This window comes from Epinephelus lanceolatus, chromosome 23 (assembly GCF_041903045.1).
Source record: "Epinephelus lanceolatus isolate andai-2023 chromosome 23, ASM4190304v1, whole genome shotgun sequence".
Lineage (NCBI taxonomy): Eukaryota > Metazoa > Chordata > Actinopteri > Perciformes > Serranidae > Epinephelus > Epinephelus lanceolatus.
The window spans coordinates 13,039,420-13,059,521 of NC_135756.1; the positions used below are offsets into that span (position 1 = coordinate 13,039,420).

Genomic DNA, 20,102 nt, shown 5'->3' on the forward strand with positions numbered 1-20,102 from the left:
ACACAAATCTCATACAAAAAGAAACAAAGCCACAAAAAGATGCATCACAACAACAAAAGAGACACAAAACTACCACAAAGTCTGCGTGTCTTTCTTCTATGTAGGAGAGGTGGTGGGGCTTTGTGCAATACCTGTGCCCAGGGGCCCTTTCTCTCTTAACATCTAATTTACTTTGCATATGGTAAATTACACTTATTTGGGTGTTAAAGCAATAAAAAAAAAACATTAAGATTCTATCCTCCATCCCCAGCCCCCATCCTGTATTTCATCCTCACTGCAAATTTGCATGTGAAATTTGCAAACTGCAAAGTTCCCCCTCACAGCAACATGGACTCAAGAGTTGTGGCTAATTCAGTAATATATTAATAGAGTTATGAGCATTCTTGTGCAGTAGTTGTACTTCTGCTTCTTCTGTGGGGAAATTATGTTTTTGTCTGCAGTTTGATGTGAGAATTGATGTATTTTTCTTTCACCCTGTAAGACTGGAATAGGTTTTTCATGAGTGAGACATCATATCAATGACCTATCTTTGTTTCCGTCACAACAACTTCCTCCTTTTACTTATTCTCTGTTCACTTCCAAACAGATGCGAGGCGTCACAGCGCCGCAAACGTCCTCTGGTGGGCAGAAGCTCTGGCAGGTTTATTGAGAGTTACATCTGATATTTGCATATTTTAAACACATAATAATATTCTGTATTTTTTTGTTTGTTCGTTTTTTCTACAAATGCACATTTTTAGGATTGTTAAGTTTATTTTCACATTGAACAGAAAGTAAAAATATGATGCAGCACAGATTAAAATAAAATAAAATAAAAAATACTGTACAAATCAAAGAGTAAAGCAATGAAATAAAGCAAGCTCAATAAATTATGACATTCTCATGCTTGTCCTCCACATCCTCCAAACGTGCCACAAAGGGCGCTCCCATCAAAATCAGGGATAAGTCCAACAAAATGCCACCGACAGTCTTTATCAACACAGCTGGTCTCCATCTTGAACATTCATTATATCCATGAGGAGGTGTCATGTGTCAGTCAATAAGATCCTGGAAGAATAAGAACATATCATAAGTGTAAGTAAACATGGGAAAATCACACAATTTAAAACAGATCTCAATAGATACAAGTGATTATAAGTCTTACATCATCTGAGTCCTGCTGGCAGGCCGTTCCGTTGCTGCTGGTGGCGCTCTCAAGATCACCTGTGATGCCGTTATCATCAAGCTGACTCCTGAGGTTGGAGAAACGATACGTCGGTGACCTGCAGAGGGCGACATGACACCAGGATGCTCAGCTGCTGTTGGGTGCATGAAAGTGTACATGCAGTGTGTGTGTGTGTGTGTGTGTGTTGCTCACATGTTTCTGTAAACCATCCTCTTGACAGCAAAGACAGAGGAAACAACAGCTATCAGGACGATGACCCCTGCTCCTGCACACACCAGGATCAACACCAGCCTCTCTCGCTGGAAAACACACACAGCTACTGTTATAGTCCTAAAAACCTCCTGAACAACTGAAGGTACACACACATCAGAGAAACACATCTACTGACCGGTGTGTCAAAGTGTGTGACTGGAGACGAGGACCTGGCAGGGGGACCTGGGCTGGGTTTAACCCCACAGGGCCTGATGACTGTCTGCGCACTGAGCTGAGGGCTGAATCCCCCCTCACACCGATCACTGGGGACCTTACGGTACCTACAGACACAGTCACAAGTGTGTGAGCACGGAGAGGAAGTGTGTGTCTTCATTTTAAATAGGAGTGACCGATATTTACCCTGCTGTGAGGAGCTCATCCTCCTCTCCATTCAGACAGAGCTCCAGGGTTTTATTTGGAGCGCTGGGTTGTCTCACACACTCTGAGGTGTTCACATGGCGATGGTAACCGTAGTCGCTGTTGAAAAAGACTTAAAATTAGAGTTTCTTAAGGGAATATTCTCCATGCTGTGTTAGCTGTTGGGCCGCTTAAGTTCTGTTAAAACTCTCTTAAAGGCCAGTTGCACATAACACCTTAAGTTTTCTGCTTCAGTTTCATACTTAAGGCTTAATTTCTCCTTAAGTGAGGGACCCCAGCTGGCACTGGACGTCAATGTGATGTCAGAAAGACTTTGGACTCTTACGTCAGACATATGTTGAAGTTTGGTTGGCATGAAAATCTGCTTGAGGTCATTTACCGCCATAAACTGAGACGTACCCTGTTTTTTTTTTTTTACCTTGCTTTGGTTGCTAAGGTCTTTAATGCAGCGGTTTAGGGATTCCTTAAGTATAAGACCAAAACGAGGAGAAAACTATAAATACTTAAGTGAACATCTTAAGGGAATCTTAAGGAGAAGACTTAAGGGTGTTTTGTGCAATTATTTTTAAAGAAAACCTTACATAGGACTTAAAGAAAAATCCAAACTTAAGGTGCTTTGTGCAACTGGCCCCAGAACTTAAAGGAAAACCTTGACTTTAATTGTTTTGTGCAAGCGGCCACAGGTCTCACAACTGGGATTCAAGATTTGTATATCACATAATATATCCATAGATAAAAAGATAATAATAACAAATTGACGTACCATAAGTAATCTTCTCTGGTGCACAGGCAGGGTCTTTGCTCCTTGCTCACCACAAAGCTTCGCCCATTTCTGCACACAGATTCTTTCTTTAGCCTCCTGTACGTCTCTCTGACACCCAGGAGACAGCCGTTTCTCTCCGAGTCGCCTGTAGCATGAGCCAACCACTCCTCATAGTCCTCATCATTACCTGGAGACCATCAGAATGAAGCTCACTGACAATCGTTTCACAATTGTAGGCAAAGTGACACCGTCCCCCACACACACTTCCTGCAGCTTCATAACGGCCCCACTCAAGAGGTGACACCAAATCCAAGTTTCCTATTGCTGTCATATCGGATTTGTCGAGCAAATGTGCTGTCACATCACAACACAGATTAGTACTACAAACACAAAACAGTAACCGTCAGTTTACTTCAAAATCTGCAGAGAGTCAAGAGTTTAACAGGCAGCTAATGCTTCATCAGGACTTCATGGACAAGGTTATTAAAGGTAACTAAAACTAAACTAAAACTAGCTGTGAAAACATTTGAGTTTACGAAAATAAAAAAAAAACCTAGACTTTAAAAATTAACTGAAATTATATTTTGTAGTTACAAAACCAACTAAAATAAAATAAAAACATATTACAGGAAACATTTTTAGCTTTAGCTTTAGCTTTAGTCTTTGTCAGTGTGGTCAAAACAACAAGCATGAGACCAGGATGTCAACACGACTGTGACTCATTTCCCTTCACAAAGGGTTGTGTTTGTATTGTAATACCTTTTCTGAACCTCTGAAATCCTTTCCCCTTAAAAATGACCCCCCATATCATAATAAAAAAAAACTGAAATTAATACTGACGCTGATAAAAGCAAAACTAAACATTTTTAAACAATGAGAACTAAACTGAAAAACTAAAACTAATGAAAAATACAAACTATAATGATTCTGCTGTGATGGTTCATTTGATCAGATTTGATTGACAGGACCAAACAACCCACAACACTAACATGTAACTGAAATAAAACACAGTTCTTAGACATTAAGGTTATGGAAAGTCCCACGTCATGGGTTGTTAAGTTCCTGTAATGGGAAACTGCTGCAAGGCTCCAACTCAGCGGCAATCTCAGAACCCATCGGCTATCGGTCTAATGCAATTTAGTCTCTGAGGGCAGAGCCAATACTTCAGGGGTTCCGTTGGAGCCACATATCTGGATACACAGGCCAAGACTCCCTCTTTCACATCATTTACAGTCTATTAGCAATTTCAAAACTTATCAGACCATCTGCCTGATGAAAATGTATAAACAGATATGAGCTTATGAATGCAGATGAACCAAAAACAAGCTAACAAGAAGGGCACTTCGAGAGTGCAGACCTCCACCAGGGCTAAATGCCTTGTCTCGCAATGTTGAAGGTGCAAAATACAACATCCAGAATATGAGCTTAGCAGGAAACTGGAGCAGGAAACGTACGCTACCCAGACTAGGCATGCATAGGAAAGTGGTGCTCTTAAAGGACAGTATGAGCGCTGCTGTATGAGCACCCTGTTAGCTCCGTCAGCACTGTCGCCATTGTCTGTGCTGCTGATAACTCATTGCGGAAGCACAATGCCCACCCTCCCCTCAGGTCGCCCAGGTGACTGTGAGTTAACCCTGTTTAACACTGTTAGCTCACTGTTGCCATTGTTGGCACAGCACTGCTAGCCACCACCATTTCAGCTCAACCACCTCCATGTTTGTTGGCGATGTACGAGGTGAGAGCCATGTGCAATCCCAGCCAGACTATACATGTTGTATATAGAGTGCTCAAGGGATGACACTTTTCTGTAGGCCAACACGGACGTTAGCGTCACCCTGGCTCCCTGTAACAGAAAGTAGTATTCCAGAAAATAAGCTCTGGAGCAACAAAAAGTTTATGACACTTACAGGCTTTGTTCAGCAAGATAATCTCAACAAATGAACACCACAATTACCAGAAGTAAAAGCTAGCATTAGGCTATAAACAAACTACGTATCACGTTTGCATGAGTTAACGTCCGTACGACTATGAGGCAGTAAAGCCGTGTTCAGCGTGATGACGTTCTGTAGTTTTATCTAGCCTCTTGTCGGCAACTGCCTTTTTTAAGGCACGTAAAAGCTTCAAAATACAGGAGTTGGGTATTTACTTATGTATTTTATGTCAATGAACAAATCATGAAAGTTGTGTTAACCACAGACCTTATTTCAGGCATCCAACCAAAAACCCATTGAGTTTGAGACGAGGGAACCAGGAGTGCAAGAACGCTAAGTCATTTCCAGGTTTTAGGACTCAGTCCTGGGGCACTTTATTACAAAGTAAAAATAATTTGTACATCTGCCCCGTGATTTGGATCTGCTCCATAAACTTAAAGGATAACTTTTATTTCAACTAATTCAGTATTTTTCAACCTGGGCCCTATTTCCCCATGTGTATGTGTGCGTATGATTCATGGGTACAGCTCGTTTTAAAATTGGTTCAGTATTGAGGGAGGCGGATGCAACCAGGAGCCACGAAACGAGCTAAAACGGTAATGGGGGCAAATGCATCCCGTATAAGTTTGCGCATTAAAAGTGCTTTTTTTCGCCACTGACCGGTTCAGATCGCCAGTGCTATCTCTGTAAATAGCATACTAAACGTTTCCCTTACCCTTCACTTGCTCTGGGCTGTGACGTCATCTTGCGAGAGCTTTGCTTGTTGCCGGAAGAAAACAGAGGAGCCATGCTGAGCGCCGCTCAGAGTGGCGCTGGTTGTCCCGGAGTACAGCTGATAGTTTTACTGCATCGATTGAAAACAATGGTTCGTGTTTGTGCTTATCTGAATCGCGAAGAAGAACAGGGTGTCGCGCAGCACCCCGTACAGCTTTCATAGGCTGCCTTTGTCGGACGGCGAGATGCTGAAGTTGTGGCTAGTTGTGCTACAAATGGATGCTAGCACTCCTGTCCAGACACTGCGCCTTGCAGACCATCAGGTCTGCAGTGCTCACTTCTCCCAAGATGACTACTGCCAGCTGAAGAAGAGAAGACATCCAACCCTGAAACACCTCTTCCTCAAGAAAACGGCTGTCCCACGAGTAGAGAGAGCTACAGACACAGTGGAGCAAAGCTCTCGCGAAATGACGTCACACAGCCCAGAGGTAAGGGAAAGGCTAAGTTAGTATGCTATTTACAGAGATAGCACTGGCGATCTGAACCGGTCAGTGGCGAAAAAAAACACTTTTAATGTGCAAACTTATACGGGACGCATTTGCCCCCGTTACCGTTTTAGCTCGTTTCACGGCTCCCGGCTGCATCCGCCTCCCTCAATACTCAACCAATTTTAGAGCTAGTTGTACCTATGAATCATACGCACACATACACATGGGGAAATAAGGCCCAGGTTGAAAAATACCGAAGTTAATCCTTTAAAGGGTTATTCCCTGGACCCATGCTACACCCTCTCATCAAATTTAATTAATATTGCATCAACAAGTTTTTCCATAATCCTGTTGACAAACAGACAAACAAACAGTCTGAGCCAAGTACATAAACTCCTTGGCAGAGGTAACAAAATGCTAAGTCATCATCAGATGCTAGCCGTCAGGTTCTGAGATTACATTTCGGCCAATGCATTCTGCCTCGTTTCCTCTCCACATGGACTGTTTCCATGCATGTAACCAAAGTCTGCTAAAACATGATCAATGATTCAGACTAAAAATGGACTACAAACGGAAACCAGAACATTTCCAATGCCAAAGTCTTGCCAATATGCAGATATTTCTTTTTATAGAGAATACCTTGCCAGAGGCAGCTTGATACACCTACCGCCAGGTGGTAACAGGCCCTATAAAGGGATGATGAGCCTGAGGAAGACTACATATGGAAGTAGACTGAATTACAGCATTTTGATGACTCACACTCTCTTGTAATGAGGCTCTGAAAATCAATGGTGACCGCCACCCACATTGGCTGGCCGTCGTCCTCAGGCCGGAAGCCCCACACGCTCACATTCATGGCCTTGGTCCCCGGCTCAGACGCCAGGCCTGCAAAGAAGAAGGGCTGCTTGGTGAAGTTGTAGGACTTCCAGCACCGGCCTTCGTCTGTGGAGAACCTGGTTGATGAGAAACAAGGAAAAGTATGGTAACAGTTTTGCCACCTATTGCCAAATAATACTGCTTTTCCATTCTGCATTAAGTATAAATATCTGCTCAGTACTTGATAGTCTTGACTTGTCCTTCATGCTGGGCCTCCACAGCCACAATGAGACCTCCAGAGTCTAATATGCTGTAGTGGTGGGGACCCCTTAGCGTCCCCCTCCAGTTATAACCCCCATCTGAGGAGACGAACACATCTGGGTGCTGTGACGATGACAGAGAGTCACCCACCGTACCTGGAGAAGAGAGGAGATCATCGAAATAGATCTGTAGGTCATCATTACGTCAGATTTAAAACTATTTATGGAAACTTTACTTGAAAACAGAATTAAAAAATTACAATTGTTTAAAGTAACATTGCCGTTCACTTACCATGGGCGATAACCAGACCAATAGCAGTTGGTTCAGACAGAGCCAGCATGGGAACGATGCGAATGTTGCGACTGTGCTCTCCATGAATATGAAGGTTGCACTGATGAAAAACACACACATGATGTTTTACTGAACACTGACTAACACGTAGAATATAATGTTAATGTGCACATGCAGCCTGGGATTAGATTATTCCATATACAACATACATTCCTGACATGCTCTGCACATTCCACGTTCTCGGGTTTGTTGAGTAGCCTCCACGTCCCTCCTCTATTAAAGGAAATGACAGATCTTATACGGCCATCTGCAACAAAACACAAAATTAAAATCATACTTTGTTATTTTATCAAACTGAAAAGGTGTTTGGATGATAAGTTAGCCGTGCAGATATAAGGCTGACATTGTTCTACATTTTTTGTCATCAAGAAATCCCATTAGAAGACGAAAATCAACAATGTACAAATATTTAAAAAAGGCTCAGTTATCTTCTAAAACAGCTGGGCACTGTAGTTTCAAGCAAACGTCACTTAAACAAGAGTAAGTAGTGCATTTGTTGGGGACTATTTTCAGCGGTGGATTAATACACATTTGATGCCCTAGTGAGGCTTTACAGCAGCAGCTTGGTGAATATGGGATCGACTTGAAATAAACAACAGCAGCCTTTGTTCATCAGGATGAAGAATAACGTCACCCAGTGTAACAGTGTGGCTCAATAATGTGCTTTAATACATTTCAGACAACAAAATAAAAGGACTAATTTAGCGTACACTCAATGCATTGGTAGAAGTGTAGCCAAAAGTGCTAAAGTTACACAGAAAACCCACCTTCGTCCAGTTTATTTGTGAGGTAGACTCCTCTCAGTGACGTTATGTTGGTGAAATCACTCTTCCTCTGCCCATCAAACAGGTGGCGCTCTAGCGATTTGGAGAATAAGATGCCCCGGTCATCGGACGTGTACATGGTTCCAAAGTAGGTGTCTGTGGTGAAACAGAAGACAACAGGTAGAGACAAATGACAATATTAGCCTTTTGCTACATTAAGACACATCATTACTCTTCTAAATCCAAAGCCCAAAGTTACCAAGTAGCTGATTTGGTTATTTTAAGGTGCTGTATGCAGCATTCAGAGCATATCTATGATTCAGAGTTTGAGGATTGTCAGCACGTGGTTCTCAACATGGAGGTGCTGAGCTGGCACCTAGCAGCTAATGGTGCTAATAGCGTTATCAGTGCTAACAGTGTAAACAGTGCTGACAAAGCCCATCTTTTAAAATCAGTCATTAAAAAAAATTCACAGAAACCTTGCACACTGAGTCCAATGCATTTTATTGTTCTATCTGTGTAAAAATGAAAAGACACATTTCCTCCTTTGCAAAACAAAACAACCGGTCCGAGACCTTCTTGAAGGCCTCGTTTTCAAACTGTATGGTTTGACTAAAATGAACAATGACAGCAATATAGTCCACGATGAGCAGCGCTAAAATCAACCTGCGTAGCTGTCCCTCCATTGTGACATTAGAAAGTGTCACATTTATCTGGCAAGTGTACTCTTCTTCAACGTTTGGTTTACTTCCTGGATTTTTCCCACATGTAAATTCTGACCAATCAAGAGCAGCTTTCTCACACAAGGCATTTGATCTGGTCCGCTTGTAAATGCTGCCGTGAGAACATGAACCAATTCTAGGCAGTTATGCAACTTTGGAACAAAATTAGTCCCTGATCAGTCAGACCAAAGAGACAACTCTAGGTCTGAAAGCACCCTTAAAGAGGTAGCATGCTCAGGATGTCATTACTCCACTATATCTTTACATAGCAAACAGTTGTTTGCTGCTACATTTAAGCTGCGGTATGCAGTTCTGGAGAAAGCTAGTTGATTCCTAGGTCATAAAAAAAGCAGTATTTGATTACCTGGAAATGAATCAAAATTCTTTCTCTAGAATCACATGCTGTACCTTTTTAATGTTTTGAATGTTGTATACAGAACCTTTAATGGAAACACATTGTTGAAAATACATGTAAAGGAGTTCTTGTTGCGTCTTTTAGCATGAAGTCATCATCATAAAATCAACAGTGATATCGTAGCATATAGATACAGTATTCATCACATTGGTAGTGTCTGTTTCATGCTCCTGACAGTGTTCTAGGGTTTAATCAAAACCTCATTTCTAACAAACCACATTACTTCCTGGTGCAAAAGGGATGTTGTTACTCAACAAAAACTACAGAGAGTGATTTTGTTTTTTTTTGTCTTCTCATCACACAGTTTACCAGTGCCACAAAAATTATGACATGTATCACCTTCAAAGGGAATCAGCACCTGGGAACAAGTGATGCAATGCTGACACAAACCTTTCAACATCAGCATAATAACAACTAGTCATCATCAATCATATTTTTACTGCGTGAAACTCACACACACTCACACACGTGTCAGCTAAAGCCATGAAGGACAAGCTCAGCTGAGGGACTTGATGGTTTCTTGTGTGTGAGTGTGTGCTTGCGTTACACCCTGATCCCAAGATATGTTTGTCAGCTTTTGCAGTGTAAACTAAATCTCCCTCCCTCCAGCCAACAAAAGATAAAGCCCCTCTCCCCCATATCTCCCCTATTTATCTCAGCAGTACAAAAGTCTCATCAACTAACCCTCACAGCACCAACCGGAGCACTTGCCAGGGAAAAAAAAGAAAAATCACAATGTGAGAGGAAACAGAAACAGACGTGAATGAGAAAGACAAAACTGAGGGGGGAGGGAGAGAGGGAGAGAAGGGAACAAAGACTGGGCAGCTGGACTCACATGCACAAACACACTCTCAGTATGATGGAATGATTTGTCAGCAGCACCGAGAACTTGTGAAACCAGTCCGGCCTTCACCGTTGAGCTTTTCCATTACAACAAAAGGGGCTGAGAGAGCTATAAATTCTGTCACAGCATGGGCATATTTGCAAATACGTGTCAGGTGTGTTTTTATAGTAGTTTCTTAAGGTAGGTGTGTGTGTGACTTCTGGGTGGAAAATAAGGACAGAGCTTTGTGCCTGTGTGTGTTTTTTTGTGCGTGTGTTGTTACCTCCTGGGTTGTCCACATGCATGAAGAGCATATCTTCATCTCCATCCAGGATGGAGTAAAACTGCAAACACACACACACACACACACACACACACACACACACACACACACACACACACACACACACACACATATTGAGTAAGAGAAAACATGTGGGTGAGAAAATCTGGAGCTGCAATTAAAAAAAAAAAAACTTTGTGATGACTAATTTAATCTTTGCTATAAACCTTGTCTAATCGTCGTGAGAGAGTGTGTGTGTTTGTGCTGTCAACAAGGTGTGTATGTGGGTGGGTGTTTCGCCAGAACAGATGTGTGTTCAGCTGGTGTTGAAAAAGGAAATGTTGCCATCGATGCTTTTACTTTAGGTGAACCAACCTCCACAACGTCCGACCATGAAGTAAGTGTGTCTGTGTGTGTGAGTTTAGAACTTCCTAAACCTCAAGTCTTACTCAAGAGTGTGAGAGGAACATGTGACAAAGGGGATATTTACAGGAAATAGTTAATTCACACCCAATTACGTATAAAATAAAGATTAATAAATAAATAAATAAATAAGCTATTTAAACAAAGATATTGGATCAAAATATACATACAGAGACATTTATGGACTAAAGGCAGATTTATAGTTGTGCATGAGCTCTATGCAGAGCCTACGCTATGGCCTATGCTACATGAGCATTCATACTTGTGTGGTGGTGTGTCTGTGTCACTCTGCAGTTGAAGCTGGGTGCTGTAAAGTTTAATTGATTCAAAACACACATTAAACATGGCTTAATAGCAACAACAAGTACCCAAATAGGCTTCACTATAACTCGCAGCATTCACAGACAAACACTATCTGGACACATTTTCCCCACAAATACAACATGCTAATGTTTTTAGCACAAGCCTATGGCATTTTACGTTGTATAAATTAGCCTAGCGGCTAGCAGACTTTTCCTCTACTCATATGAAGCCAGGGACAACAGCAGCATTTAACAACGGTAACAATACATAACTCGGCTCCATTACAGCTCATTAGGTTCACTGACAAAACAACTGTCTTATACTAAACACGTTTTCCAAACAAATACAACATGCTAATGTTATTAGCAACAACCCTATGGTATTTTACATTATATAAATTAGCCTAGCAGCTAGCGGACTTCTCCTCTACTCATATGAAGCCAGGGACAGCAGCAGCATTTAACAATGGTAACAATACATAACTCGGCTCCATTACAGCTCATTAGGTTCACTGACAAAACAACTGTCTTATACTAAACACGTTTTCCAAACAAATACAACATGCTAACGTTATTAGCACAAGCCTATGGCATTTTACATTGTATAACTTAGCCTAGCAACTAGCAGAGATTTCCTCTACTCATATGGAGCCAGGATAAATCACACACAAGACTTAAAATGCTATTTTATAGAGGCTTTATTGTCTTCACGATTTATTGTTTCTTATCTGTGAAATTAAAGTAAGTAAAAGCTAGCAGTAGATGCACACTTCCTTCTGCATAAGATACGGTTGTCAGGTGTAGTTTGATAGACAGAAAATAGTTCCTACACAAGACTGCTCACAACAAGGTCTGAGGATTATCTTGAGTAACCGGGTCATGATTAATGGAAAGACACACTGCTGTTGAGTTTTGTAAATGTATTTTTCTGGCGCTTTGAGCACCACAAGCTGAGTGCCATGTAGTTCCATTATATTCAAGAGAAGGCAGACATCTCCATGGCCAATATCTCTAACACTCTGCAACTCACACCAAAACAATTTAGATTAATAAAAAGCTCTCAAGGTATAACAAGAAATATGTATTTTTGATTTTGGGATGAACTGCCCCTTTAACATCTGTACGTTACCTGTGTACAGTGCAATGTATCATTTGAAATATCTGAATAATAGTGCCAGAGTTTTCAGTTTATTTTAGTCTAAAATTTGATTGAAAAATGGAACTAGGCAGTTTTTTGAGATTGTGCGCTTCACCAATACCAAACAAGTAGTCTAGTTTAATCTCTCTCTCACCTGCTCAGTGGAGGCAGAGGGCAGCAGCGCTCGACTGAAGGTATCTCCTTGGTCTGATGAGAAGTACATGACACGAGGGGATCTCTGCGAGCAGAACAATGCATCACAGTGTTGTTAATACTTGATGCTCTCATTTGGATGTATAAGTGTAACATTAGCGGTCTTTCATGTGATACTGACATGAAGAGGAGGTTTTGTATTCGCACATCTTACCGAGTCCTCCATCACAGAGAAGAAGAGAAACGCTCCGATGTAGCCAAAACTGTAGATGTCCTCGTGGATTGTGGTGAAGGTCTTCCCCAGATCTTTGGTCCTCTTCAGCACTAAATCCCCCCGCTCATCTGCCTCAACTGTGGCAACAAGAAGGAAGACTCAGTGACGGGAATATGACATACTCAAGACTATTTATGTATTGTTTTTCCCTCTGATTTTAATTCAGTGATGCCTGATATTTTAGCTGCTACATTTTTCAAATCTTGTTAAAGATTATCAGACAGAGTTTGGATTGAATGTAAAATGCATGCTAGTAGTTCCAGACCATCCTCTGTGTAAAAAGTTTGACATCCTCCCCTCTCGTCAGTGATACAGGTGTCTGAAAATTAGGGGCAACAAGCTCAAATGCTGCTCATTTTTCCCTGTGTAATGAATGCTGTTGGATTCTCCAACAATATCTTATTCTTATATATTAATATTCTATCAAATTTTACTGTGTTTTACATTGTGTTTTTAGATTTTGGTTGTTTTTAACTTTATGTTTTAGGATTTTAGTCATCAGATGTTTGAATCTGAAGTTATTTGGGAAATAAGCTGAGCAAACGTTCGCGGCAGCTCAGCACAAGCCCCTGCTATGCCGAACTGCACCAGAAAAACACTGACTTTTAACGTGAAACTGCTTTATTCAGAGAGGAAGAGACCTCTAGGCTTAATTCGGCTCCCTGTAAAAACCTCCTGAATGTTTGAATCTTAAGCTATCGGTGCCAGGCTAGCAGCCCCTCCTTGAAGAGCCAAACAGCATTAGGGAAACGGTAATTTTTAATATGAAACTGCTTTATTCTGTGTTTCTATTGATTTAAATCACCTGGTCTGTTTGTTTTGGAGAGGAAGGGACCTCTGCACTAAATTCATCTCCCAGTAAAAACCTCCTGAATGTTTGGATCATAACCTATCAGAGGAAAAAGGGGAGCACACATTAGCAGGTGCTGGGCTAGCAGCCCCTCCTCAACGAGCCAAACAGCATTAGAGAAGCACTGGTTTTTAAAATGAAACTGCTTTCTTCAGTGTTTTTATTGATTTAAATCACCTGGTCTGTTTGTTTTGGAGAGGTAGAGACCTCTGTGGATAATTCGGCTCCTGGTAAAAACCTCCTGAACAATTAACACTAAAGGAATTCTAACCAGGAGAAACTGACTGCAATGACACAATCTTTAGTTACTGTATTGATTGAGAGACCCCCTAGCAATAGAAAATTACATATTGTAGGTTTAATGTCAGATTTCTCTGATTTTTAATCTTGCATAGCTTTTAAACACACATAGTAAATAAAAAATATGAAACCAGACAACAATATACAATATTACAGCTGAACATTTGCATTAGAGTCGGTTTGGGATTTGAGGTTTGTGTTTAGGGATCGAGGTTCCTTTAATTAAGCACCACAGAGGTTAAAATTGCTAAAGGTGCATTCCATATAGCTTCTTACCCGTGTCTGTTTGACTGTAGCTGAAGAACAAATTAATGCCGGCCCCCCTAATGGAAAAGAGGAAGTTAAAAAATGTCACAAACACTGAAAAAATGTCACAACAATTTCCATATGAGCTGTTTTTAACAGATTACTTTTCTTCTGCAAACCAAAACACACTGCATATTATATTAACTGGAAACAAAACACTGCAGTAAAACTGCAACACTGACCTACAGCTTTACAAATATACGGTTCATGGAACGTGCTTTCTTTTAAATGTACTGGGATTCAGTGTGTGGTTTTTCTTCCTATTTATTCTCACCATGAGAAAGAATGCACTCCATCATGAACTTTTGTCCACTTGGCGCCAAAGTCCAGAGAGAGCCACAGACCGCCCTGCGAGTCAGGAAGGAACAGAGGAGTGTTTACCTTTACTTTAAGGTGTGTGCTTGATGTGTGCAGGCATAATGTTTGTGTGTTTTACCCGAGAATATTACACACAGCGAGGAAGACCATCGTGACCTTGTGAATGAAAATAATAAAGTAAGAGAAACAACGTATAAAGGATGGCCATGTGACTCACATCAATGCTGAGGGCCACAAGGTAGTCGGGGTTGAGGAAGTGGTACGTGATTGGCTGGGCCAGGTGGAAGGGTAGTTGGATGAACTTGAAGGTCGCACCGGCGTCTGTGGAGGTGAAGATGATCCCGCCTGGGTGGTCCACCACAGGTATGTCTGCTGTCAGTATCACCTGTCAATTAAAGGTCCAGTGTGTAGGATTAGTGGCAGAAGTGCCCCCTAGAAAAATTCAACAAAGCAGCCCCCGCCCTACGTTTCACCTAGAGGTATGAAAATGTGTAGGCTTTTGTAACGTCCCAAGACGTACAAAAAAGCCTCTTGGAGCTATACCCTAAACCCAACAGGAAGTCGGCCATTTTGATTTTACTCTGCCACTTTTGTGTAATCTTTAACCCTTTCAAGGGATCATACTTTGATGAACTCCTCCAACAGATTTGATCCGATTGACTTCAAATTTTGTCTGTACCATCTGAAGACTGTGGACATCCAAAGTTGCTTAAACTTTGAGTTTTGGTTGAACTGTGTGACTGTGGCGAGGTGTCAAATATCAATGTTTCGCCACCCAACAGGAAGTGGTTTGTAACTCCAGCACACATGGTCCAATCTGCCCCAGACTTCACATGTTTTGTAAGGCTCCAGGCCTGAGACCAATGGCATGCACACTAGGTGTCACAGTGATTGCGCCACCGACTGGCAACAGGAAGTAACATTTGTCAGACAATTATCTTTTGATTTACCTGCAGGTAGCACAGTGGGGTCTACAATTGATTCATAGCAACACGACGTAAAATTATTGTGTTCTCCAGCGCCACAGAAAGTGGTACAAAATGCGCTGCAACAAAACATGTCTTAGTGATTCTGCACCAATGAAAACATAGTTACGAATGTTATATTCCATTTCACACTGGACCTTTCAAATCATTAAAAGCAAGCCTGAGATGGAAGGTGGGCAGGGCTGATGACAGGTTACTAAACATAAGCTAAAGGGAAGAAAATATAAACATTACATTGCTTGCTACTTCATATTTTGATTTGCAAAATCTGATGTAAAACAAATGTAGGCCAAGGACGTAATGTGGGGGGTAATGGTCCCTTCCCTACTTCCTACCCCCCTACTTCCAGCCCCCTTGCTCGACCACACCCATCTTCGAAGTTCACTTGAATTTTGATCTCAGCTACACATCTGTAAAGTTTCCTGTCTGCATCTTGCACAGCTGTGACCTAGCAAAATACTCAAAACAGCTTCTGTGGTTGTTTCCGCTACAGTTGGTGTCACCAGGACCACATTTACCATTATGACATCACCAGCCATTGTGATGTTGATGTGGTTGGTAAAACAAAAGAAAGCATCCAAATTGTGAATATAACCCTGTTAATCCTGATCTTAAAACCTGTACAACAGTGCAACTCTCACTCTGTTACACTATTCTTGTCTAGTTTCACTAAGCTGCATCTGGAGCCAAAATATCTACGCACCACGACAAGAGCAAAATAAACTGGTTTGACAGTGAAGATTTGGCACAAGATGACCAGACAGCTGAGCAACCAGCCAGATGTCTTCACACTTTTTGTGAGGCAACATCACACACTTCTTCCCAGGTAGCAACATGCAAGCGATTTCCCCAAGTGAAACTCTTAACGGCTCACACAGTACGTGCCCTCCTGTAGACTTACAGAGCTCCCTGGTCCAACACTGACTCCAAACTCCTCCCTGATGAAGGTGTTGTTGATCCGATGGGAAATGTCATGGAAGGATTTTGCGTAATCCGTGCTGAGGAGAGAGGAAAGAAGTTTTTATTGGATGTTTGAGTTTTACTCAAGTTGAGCAATGTCTTGAAATCTGTCAGAACTCACCTTCGATAGAGTCGAGATGAGCCGCCTTCTAGGAACGAGTCTATCGGAGCACTAAATGTTGACAGCACCAGGACGACCTGAGAAAAGCAGCAATATGGTTACAATTTGAGATTATTGTAGTGCTTTTAACTGACCTTCCAAAACAGTCAATTACATTTTTTTAAAACCTACTCAGAATTATGCTGCTATGCTGGGTCTTTTACCCAGTACAAGGAAGAGAAGGTTTTAGCTACACTCCATTGGCTCCTTATGTCTTTTAGAACAGGTTTTAAGGTTCTTTTACTTGTTTCAAAAGCTCTTAGAAGTTAGAGTGTAAAGTGTAGGCCAGTCTCAGTCATTTTTATAATCCTTCGTGAGCTTTCAGATCTTCTCACTGCTGATACGTACAAAAAAGAAAACATGCGGTGTAGCTTTTGTTAAGTATGATCCAAAAGTATAGAGTACCCTCTCAAACACTATAAGAGATGTAGGCTCGGTGAACATTTTTAAGCAACAGCTAAAAACCTATTTATTTAGTTTGGCTTTTAATTAATGTAATAATTCTTATTCTTCTGCTTCTTTTAAATTAATTCTCTAATTTGTATTATTCTTACTGGTCATTCATATTTCTTCATCTACTGTGTTTTTATTGTCTAATTTTGTTATTCTTTTAGCTCTTGTTTTAATTTGTTGCATTTTTATTGTGTCTCTTGGATTCAAAAAAAGGGCTCAATATTATTATTTTATTTTTTAAATATTATTCTATGTATTATTCATTTATTTTTTTATTTGTTTAATTATTTTAATAGAAATTTTTACAGTATAAAATATATCTGAATCATGTTCAGCCAGCTATGAAGATTTAATCACTTTTCATTTCAAATTCATTATGACATACTTTGATTTTATTCCTAAGTTTGAGGGAGCTTAAAAAATGATATTTCAGATCAATTTTTCCAACAAAAAAAGTACACAAAAAATTAATAATCATAAGAGACTGTTCATTATTTATGAGGTGAAAGGGGTGGTAAAAAAAAAAGGAGGAGGCATGTCAAATAATTTTTCAAGCATGCGGGGGGACTTATGTTTTTAATTTAGGTAAAGGAAAAGGAGCATACAAATTTAAGTGGCTGTATTTTGTATCTATTTTACCGCCAGTTTTTTGGGAAGGAATGTCTTTTTTGAAAATTGCCAAATGTGCACCATTTATCATAACTTGAAACTGTACCAACAAAAATTATTGTTGGCTTTTTTTTTTAATTTTTAACTTCTATAAGTTGAATTTCTGATGATCCTCGGACACATCATGTTGGATGAACGTTTCTGTCAGAAATACATTTTTTAAGAAAACATAAACGAATCTGAGCTCAAAATAGTGAAACTGAATTCGAAATCACTTAATTCTATGTCTGTTTGGACCCAAAAAAAAACAACAACAATTTGTGCCAACTAACTAGCATGTACAACAAGAGTGCTTAAGGAAAAATATCTGTAGTATCACAAAGGGTTGGGAAAAAAAATAAAATAAAATGAGGTCACACCCCAGCCACACCCCTCTGATAAATCAAGATCAGTCCCTAAATTGCAACAAATACTTTGCTGAAAAATGTGAATCTGAAATAAGGAAACTCCATGCACTGCCACAGATGAGACAGTCTGTGTATCTCATACACAGACATACAAATCTGTTGAGAATGATGTGACCTTGTAAGATACTCACCCCTGTACCATCACCCACCCATGTGAGAATCACATAGGAGCCATCATCACCATTAAACCCTGTCTGGGAGAGAGAGAGAGAGAAGAGATCATCATACATGTGACCGAGAGCCTAGGTTTCGTTTCAATATTGGTGGGTTGGGGGGAAACACACAGGGAATAGAGGGTTTGGGGGTTTTGAGCACCGTACACTTAATTTCCTCATCTCTGATGTTTTTATGCACCAGTTTGTGCCTTTTCTGCATCAGTTTATGGTTAAATGTCTGCAGAGTACGAGTCTTCTGCTACTTTCATATTTTATTGGGGGTTGGGGGGCACATATGAAATGGGGGGTTTGGGGGTCCAATGCAAGTGACAGCATCTCCTCTTAAGGTTAATAACAAAAGAAAAAAATAACTAAATTCCATGTATGTGTAATTTCCACTTCTTGTGATGGCCAAGCAACACTGCTTGCCAAACTGGGTTACTGGGCCAATAAACATGACAAAAATGTTGACTGGTTGATTACCACAGTGGTAACCTGATCGTCGGTTTGCATAAATGTCATCATAATCATGCTTAAAATGACAATTGGTGTCATAGTTCCACTAATTTCTGCTGTATTTTTAACAAATATTTTACCTTTTAATATCCTGAAACAGTGCAAAAAACAGATAGAGCAAGAAAGTGGTCACTCCTTGTCCTGGAAACAAGTTAATCTGTGGACTGAAATTAATTTTCCATGTTTAATAAAACTATAACTGCATATTTATAGAGCTTACAGTTCTTATCTGATGGACATCGCTCGTGCGCAAGCCTTTGTCCCATAACTCAAACACATCTCACCTCATGCCTATTGGCATCCAGAACGTCGTGCTCGTGGGGGGTGAGGGGGGTCCGGCAGGAGGTGAAGGGAGGACCATGAGCAGGCCTGGGGGTCCCGGAGGGGCTGCTCATATCCCTCCTAGAGCGCGCGCGCGTTTGCCCCTGGTTCCCATCCTGCTGAGTCCGACGGAAAGTCACCGTCCTGCTGCCTTCAGCACCCAGAAGAAGGACGCACATCCCACCGAGGACCACGAGTCTCCAGATCATGTCAGACTTGACAATAAAGGACCCTGACTCGAAATAAGTGCACCAGTGACTGAGACCTGCCGACACTGACTCGGTTGCGCTCTGAGAGCAAGTGAGGGTGGGACGTGCCTGGTCGGTGCTTAACATGAAAAAAGTGCTGTGTGAAGGGGTGCGTCCTCCACCAGCAGGTGTTTCTGCCCGCATCCAGGTGACCTGAGCTGCTGGGAGGATTTACATTTCAAGTGGATTTAATACAAACGCACCCCGTGGCCGTTTGCAACCACTGCAAGAAGGGAAAATGTGGGAATCAGAGTGACTTTGTGAGGGGTTGATTGGTGATGTTGCAGAAAGGGATGCGTAATAGCCGGAATGGAGAAGTTGTTGCGAGGTGTGACAGAGAAAGGAGGCGTGAATGCAGCATAACAGAGAACTTTGTCCATGTGTTATCTGCAGTGGGCACAGCTGAACGCAAGAGGACGTCATGTGTTCACCTTTAATGTTTCCAGCTGTCAGTCGCGTACCAAAGTGCCTCAGGATAAGTTACGCGCTTTTACGCACGACAAAGAAGACACCAGTGATACTGGAGGAGATGGATGAGAGGCAGGAAGAGAGACAGAAGGAAATGGAAGAGAGGCAGGGGAGATAGAGGAGAGACAGGAGCCTCACAGGTGAGATTGAATCGTGAAGGATATATGTTGATAGTGAGATTCGGCATTGTGACTAGGAGTAAGTAAAAATATTGATTCATGCTTAATATATGCTTTTACCCGCTATCAGTATCAATTCGGATCACTATAGGGAGACATCATGGCTCATTTTAAGGAGCCTTTGCAGGTATGTCAAATTTTGCCTGAAAAAAGGACTGCCTCCTTCCAACGTCTCTGACCGAAGCCACCATGACAATATGCTATCAAGTCGGTAGCACTGGGCCTGAACAAGTTTCTATTAAAACTTGATAATCATAGATATTATAGTTTACCCTGGGAAGCACATACAGACAGATGTGGTTGAAGTTATCAATGTATATTCATGTAACTGGTAACATTAGAGAATACATTAACCAAGACATTCTTGTATTTAGTGTAGATATCTAAATA

General features: G+C 41.2%; 1 protein-coding gene across 1 annotated transcript; it reads right to left on the reverse strand.

Moving 5' to 3' along the window:
* Positions 1-596: 596 nt before the first annotated feature.
* On the reverse strand, positions 597-19,298 carry LOC117249476 (sortilin). The gene is made up of 21 exons (XM_033615152.2): positions 18,781-19,298; positions 17,957-18,019; positions 16,258-16,334; positions 16,078-16,174; positions 14,408-14,575; positions 14,147-14,220; positions 13,843-13,889; positions 12,357-12,493; positions 12,144-12,227; positions 10,127-10,187; positions 7,887-8,039; positions 7,269-7,366; positions 7,060-7,159; positions 6,749-6,923; positions 6,451-6,644; positions 2,559-2,745; positions 1,778-1,894; positions 1,554-1,698; positions 1,358-1,464; positions 1,145-1,262; positions 597-1,047 (listed from the first exon to the last, which is right to left on the reverse strand). Exons 1-21 carry the CDS (start codon positions 19,207-19,209, stop codon positions 1,033-1,035), a joined length of 2,646 nt encoding a protein of 881 aa, XP_033471043.2. The 5' UTR covers positions 19,210-19,298; the 3' UTR covers positions 597-1,032.
* Positions 19,299-20,102: the final 804 nt, after the last annotated feature.